Here is a 6,001-nt window from a genome sequence, read left to right as displayed (position 1 = left end):
AGAGTTATGAACACAAGAAAGAACTCAAAATCCTTGGACACAGTCTCAAACCAACCTCCACTCCTATCCGAAGCAGTAGTTTGAATAATTTTCAATTAAAATGAAGCAAATCCAAAACAATTACAGCATTGAAACAGTATGAAATCAAAATTCATGAACAACCATTGCCATGTTTCATCACCTAAAAAAAGAAGAAAAAGCTCAAGTTTCTTAATGATAATGGGTGGAACAAACAAACAAAACAGAGAACAAATAAGAAAAGAAAATGGGACTAGTTGGAGACTAAAATGCACTTCCCCACCTCCAAAGGCCAACAACAACAACACAAACGCTACCATGACCCTTCTCTTCTCACTTCCCTCTTCCTTCACTTGAAAAATCACACACACCCTTTCTTTCCATAACACCACGCACGCGCCACCATTTAAAACTCCACGCGCCATTTTCACCGAGAAAATGGGTTGCACGGCGTCGAAGCTGGAAAACGAGGACACCGTGCGGCGGTGCAAGGAGCGCCGCCGCCTCATGAAGGAGGCGGTCTACGCTCGCCACCACCTTGCGGCGGCTCACTCCGACTACTGCCGCTCCCTCCGCCTCACTGGCTCCGCCCTCTCCACCTTCGCCGCCGGGGAACCCCTCTCCCTCTCCGACAACACCCCCGCCGTATTCCTCCACTCCAAACCCGCCACCACCACCACCACCCCTTCCCCTCCTCCTCCACCACCAACACGACCATTCAACCCTTCACCTTCCCCCACCATAACCAGCTCGAAACTCCCCCCAATCCTCTCCTCCTCCAGCAACCACCACCATCGCCGCCGCAAACCACCGCCACCGAAACTCCCTCACATTCTCTCGGATTCAAGCCCTTCTTCAACCCCACGAAGCCATTCATCGAACTTCCCTTCAAACTTCTTCCCCACCGCACACTCCACCTACTCCTCCACCCCTTCCCAAACCTCTTCCGTTTGGAACTGGGAAAACTTCTATCCTCCTCCCCCTCCTCCAGCTTCCGATTACTTCCCCGAACCTGAACCCGAACCCGAACCTCAAACACCCTCTCAATTCTCTTACAAAACCCGAAAATCCCATAAGACCAATAATACACACGAATCCGATGGGTTTGAGTCTGAGAGATCTGAATACGATTACTTCAACGGAAAACTTTCAACCTTTCAGAACCAAACCCATCATCTTCCTGAGGAGTACACTGAGACTGAGAGAGAAGAGGTTCAGTGTAGTGAATGGGGTGACCATTATAGCAGCACCGCTTCATCTGATGATGATGATGATGATCACGATCATGATGATGATGGGGTGGAAGGTGATGTTGAGTCAAGGTCCGAGATCGGAACCCGTACCAATTTTGGGTCATCGGTTCGGGCTGAGTCTGTGGCTGGCGACCCGGTTAAGGGCTTCTCTGTAGGGAAATCGGAGGATGCTGCGTCTTCGGAAGTTATGGAGATGAAGATGGTTGTGAGGCACAAGGACTTGAAGGAGATCGTTGAAGCCATTAGGGATAATTTTGATAAAGCTGCTATGGCTGGAGATGAGGTTTCTGATATGCTTGAGATCAGTAAGGCTCAGCTTGATCGCAGTTTCAGACAATTAAGGAGTATGTCCTTGTTCATGTTTGTTTCCCTGTTTTAGTTTTTGTTGTTGTGTATGTTTTTCGGTAATGGGAAAATTCTTGGACACGATTCAGATTCTTGGTGGTTTAATTTGATGTAAATTAAGATAAAATCTCTGCTTTTGAATTTCTTGATTTGCAAAGAGTGCATTGGAGATTATGGGTAGGTTTGAATTTGACGATTTTGGTGATTGCAGAAACTGTGTATCACTCAAGTAGCATATTGAGTAACTTGAGCTCGAGTTGGACCTCGAAACCGCCATTAGCGGTTAAGTACCGGCTCGACACTGGTTCGCTGAATGAACCGGGCGGTCCAAAGAGTCTTTGTTCCACTTTGGAACGGCTTTTGGCTTGGGAGAAGAAGCTCTACGAGGAAGTTAAGGTAATTTTTTTGGTTTTGTTAGCTTATTTTTTTCTGGGTGTTTAAAATTGTAACTATTATTTCGGAGAACGTGGTTCTCTTTTTAGAACATTAATTGGTTCATATTATATTTTTCGAGGCATGAAAAGTGGAAGGAAAAAAAAAAAAGGGAAATAAGTGAGTGAGGATATGATATGCCATTGTTGCTATGCAGTGTCGTTGATGTTGGACTTTGGTAGCGTAAGGTCACCGCAGTTTTTGACTGTTAAGTGTGAAAATGACCTCTTCCCCTTTCTTTTCCTTGCCGTGTGAATTGACCAAAATGACCTTGGTTGTCGGGACCAACCTTTATTGTGTTGGTAGGAATAATGCTCCATGATAGAAACATACTTATCCTGAAAATGCTTTTACACATGGTGAGTAATGATTCAAGTGTACATTAGATGATGTGGTAAATCGTGCTTAGCTATGAATTTCTCTTGGTTTTGGATTTTATATCCTGATTTGGACAGGAGTGCTTGGTGTAATTTAGCATGAATGAAGCAATTGGGTAAATTATGACTTTTTGCTTGTGTTAATCTTATTTATGCGATATTGGTAATTTATTGCAAGTGAAATGACTTCAATGCCCCTGCCATTATACTCTTGTAAGGTGAAAATAATGGAGTGAACAGATTTAAGTTACTTAAGCACTTCCCTGTTTCTTCAAATTTTGTCGTACTTGTGATTGATTATTCACAGTCAATTGGCTCTGTCACCATTTTTTTTTGTTTTAAGTTATGAATCGAGAGCAAAGATTTTCTGTTATATATATATATATATATATAGGTTTGATTACCATAAAAAGCAGCTTTCTTTGGACATACGGCACTACAAGGGAAAATAAGAAGTAATACCTAGGATATTGTTATGGATGTTTGAAATCACCATAAATGTTGTGCCTAACTTAGCTGCATTTTAACCAAACTGAAGTCAGGTGGTTCTGTTGCATTTATTTTTAGCTAAAAGCCTAAAACCATGTGGTTTGGAAACAAGGTGTGCTAACACATTCTATGAATTCTGCTTGATTTAGAATAGAGAAGGTGTAAAGATTGAACACGAAAAGAAATTGTCAGCTCTGCAGACTCAGGAATACAAAGAAGAGGATGAAGCCAAGATATTCAAAACCAAGGCTTCCATAAACAGGCTGCAGTCACTAATAGTTGTTACATCTCAGGCTGTGTCTACCACCTCCACTGCCATCATCGGTCTTAGGGACTCTGATCTTGTTCCTCAGCTTGCTGACCTATGCCATGGGTACGTCTCTTCTGCCATAGCTTTACTGTTTTGTTGTAGCTAAATAATCAAGTTCTAGTACAATGAAATTATAATTAGACCATTATTACATCATTAATTAACAATAAAGTGGGTGACTTTGGTGATCAACAATCCACCCAATTTGACAATAAATCAGGAATATGGTAGCTTATTGAGCTGAACTGTAAGTAAATAAACTTCAATAGATTCATTGGGTTCCAAAATTGTGAAGTATTTTGGACCAATAGGAAAAAACCCCATGTGTTTTGATCATAATGTGTCCCTCACAGATTAAATGTGATATTTGAGACTTCCTTATCAAAGGCACTTTGAAGTTTCTACAGCTTGTTATGTTGCCGTGATTTAGAATCATACTGTGACTTGCTTCTAGGATATTTACTCCTGAATTGTGTAAAAGGGAACATATGTAGATGTGGAATGTGAAGACCTTGAGCTGTAACTAGTAGCTACCCCTCTGAAACTTTTAACTGAAAACAATCCAATAGCCTTTTTTTTAATTTTTCTTCCCCCCCATTTATCACATGTGAATGTGAATGTGAATGTTAGTATAGATCAAGAAAATATTGAGTGGTAGTTGAAAACATTATGGCTTACTGCTCTCATATGCCACTTGCTTTATCAGCTCTGTGTAATTGCATGTGCTTCTTTGTACCAAACTGTCCAACTACTGCCTACCACTTATAATCAAAACTTGGCCCACCACTGCACCTGTCAAGATATTATTTTGTCATTTTTGGCTCCATTTTAGCAGAAATAATTTATTGGAGTTAGGTATGTAAAAGCAACGGCTGTCAAATGGTATAACCGTCATTAGTTGATCCTAAACTATTTGAGTGCTTGCTGGGTGCTATAAGTTGTAAATAAAATAATTGGTGTTACTGATATTCATCTGTTTTACTTTATTGTTCCAAATAATCAGTTAGAGGCAATTTTGCCCTAATATCCAGAGGTTTGTATACAAACGTGGGAGTGTGATTCTGATGAAGCATTTTTGTAGTTGCAATTTAACTTTATATAAGGTAGGGATCAAATTGATGGTGTACAATTTTTCACAACTACACCACTCAAATAACTTCTTATAGAAAATGATTATGGTAATACACAGTTGAAATATAACTAACTGACCTTGCATGTAAAGTTCCAGAAAATCTAAATGTATATTATACATTGATTTTTAAATGTTTTGACAGCACCAAAGAACGATCTCATACTAATGTAAAATTTATGATCATGATTTACATGATATAAACTTTGGTGCCATTGTCAACCACTTTAATCACATGATCAATGGCAAGCAATTTCCACATTCCGTGTAAACCTTCAATGTGGTAGATGATTGATGAGCTGAGTCGGTGCATATTAAAAAAAAAAATAGGTGCATGGCAAGCGATTAAAGATTAACATTTGACAATCACAACTCTGAGAATGGGAAAGGGATTGTCTATCATCCGTTAGTGTTGGCTTACTTTTAATGAAGCTGAGAACTTAATATTTTGCTCACTTTTGAATCAACTAGGTACAGAGGTGCCTGTATGTACCTTAAGATTTAATCTCAGTGCTAGCGTTATTTACCTCTTATGTTTGTTCTGAAAATGAGGATACCCGCTCACAGATAATTGTGTTGTGACTTGTGACATGTTAAATGTAGATTCATGTACATGTGGAGATCAATGCACCAGTACCATGAAATTCAAAGCAACATAGTGCAGCAAGTTCGTGGACTTGTGAACAGATCATCAAGAGGTGACTTGACTTCTGAACTGCACAGGCAGGCAACTCGGGACCTTGAATCGGCTGTGTCGGCTTGGCACTCCAGTTTTTGTCGCCTTATAAAATTTCAGAGAGACTTTATCCTGTCCTTGCATGGCTGGTTCAAGCTCAGCCTTCTTTCAGTCAACAATGATAACATCAACAACAACAGCAGGGAACCCTCTGATGCATACATGTTTTTTGATGAATGGAAACTTGCTCTTGAGCGTGTCCCAGACACGGTTGCATCCGAAGCCATCAAGAGCTTTATCAATGTTGTCCATGTGATATCTTCCAAGCAAGCTGAAGAGCTCAAGATCAAAAAACGAACGGAGACAGCTTCAAAGGAACTCGAAAAGAAGGCTTCATCTCTTAGAAACATAGAAAGGAAGTTCTACAACTCATATTCTATGGTAGGTATTAGCCTTCCTGATTCTGCACCTGATAATGGACAAGGTTTGGATGCAAGAGACCCACTTGCTGAGAAAAAAATGGAACTAGCAACATGCCAAAGGCGCGTTGAAGATGAAATGCTGAGGCATTCAAAAGCTGTAGAGGTAACAAGAGCTATGACACTCAACAATTTGCAAACAGGCTTGCCTGGAGTGTTTCAGGCTTTGACCAGTTTTTCTTCATTGTTCACTGAGGCTCTTGAATCAGTGTGCACCCGTTCTTATGCCATCAAGTAGGTAAGGTAATTTATTTGTTCTGCATGGGATCTAAGTTCTTCATAAGGGCTGGGAATTTTTGGCGGCAAGCTCTTATTGCTCTTACTATTTTGAGTTATATTTTGAAATGTAAATATGAAGAATTTTGTGGTTCCACCTATTTTGATGGAAAAAAAAGGGAATTTTCTTATTGTACAGGGAAATTTCTTGGTTTATTGTATCAGAGGATTGCAATTTTAATATATCAATAAATTATACGCATTGTGCTTTCAGCTT

At 40.1% G+C, this 6,001-nt stretch overlaps 1 protein-coding gene across 2 annotated transcripts; it reads left to right on the top strand.

The window, feature by feature from the left end:
- The first annotated feature begins 212 nt into the window (after positions 1–212).
- LOC113862767 (nitrate regulatory gene2 protein-like) lies at positions 213–6,001 on the top strand. 2 transcript variants are annotated; one of them, XM_027495954.1, is made up of 5 exons: positions 238–1,317; positions 1,390–1,615; positions 1,828–2,012; positions 3,064–3,287; positions 4,957–5,995. In XM_027495954.1, exons 1-5 carry the CDS (start codon positions 457–459, stop codon positions 5,744–5,746), a joined length of 2,286 nt encoding a protein of 761 aa, XP_027351755.1. In that variant the 5' UTR covers positions 238–456; the 3' UTR covers positions 5,747–5,995. The 2 variants fall into 2 exon arrangements, with proteins under 2 accessions (XP_027351754.1, XP_027351755.1); XM_027495953.1 differs by having other exon boundaries at positions 213–1,615; positions 4,957–6,001.

This window comes from Abrus precatorius, unplaced genomic scaffold, assembly GCF_003935025.1.
Source record: "Abrus precatorius isolate BTA unplaced genomic scaffold, Abrus_2018 Scaffold3, whole genome shotgun sequence".
In the NCBI taxonomy this organism is placed as follows: domain Eukaryota; kingdom Viridiplantae; phylum Streptophyta; class Magnoliopsida; order Fabales; family Fabaceae; genus Abrus; species Abrus precatorius.
The sequence above is the reverse complement of the archived record's forward strand: the minus strand, read 5'-3'. Positions and strand labels throughout refer to the sequence as shown.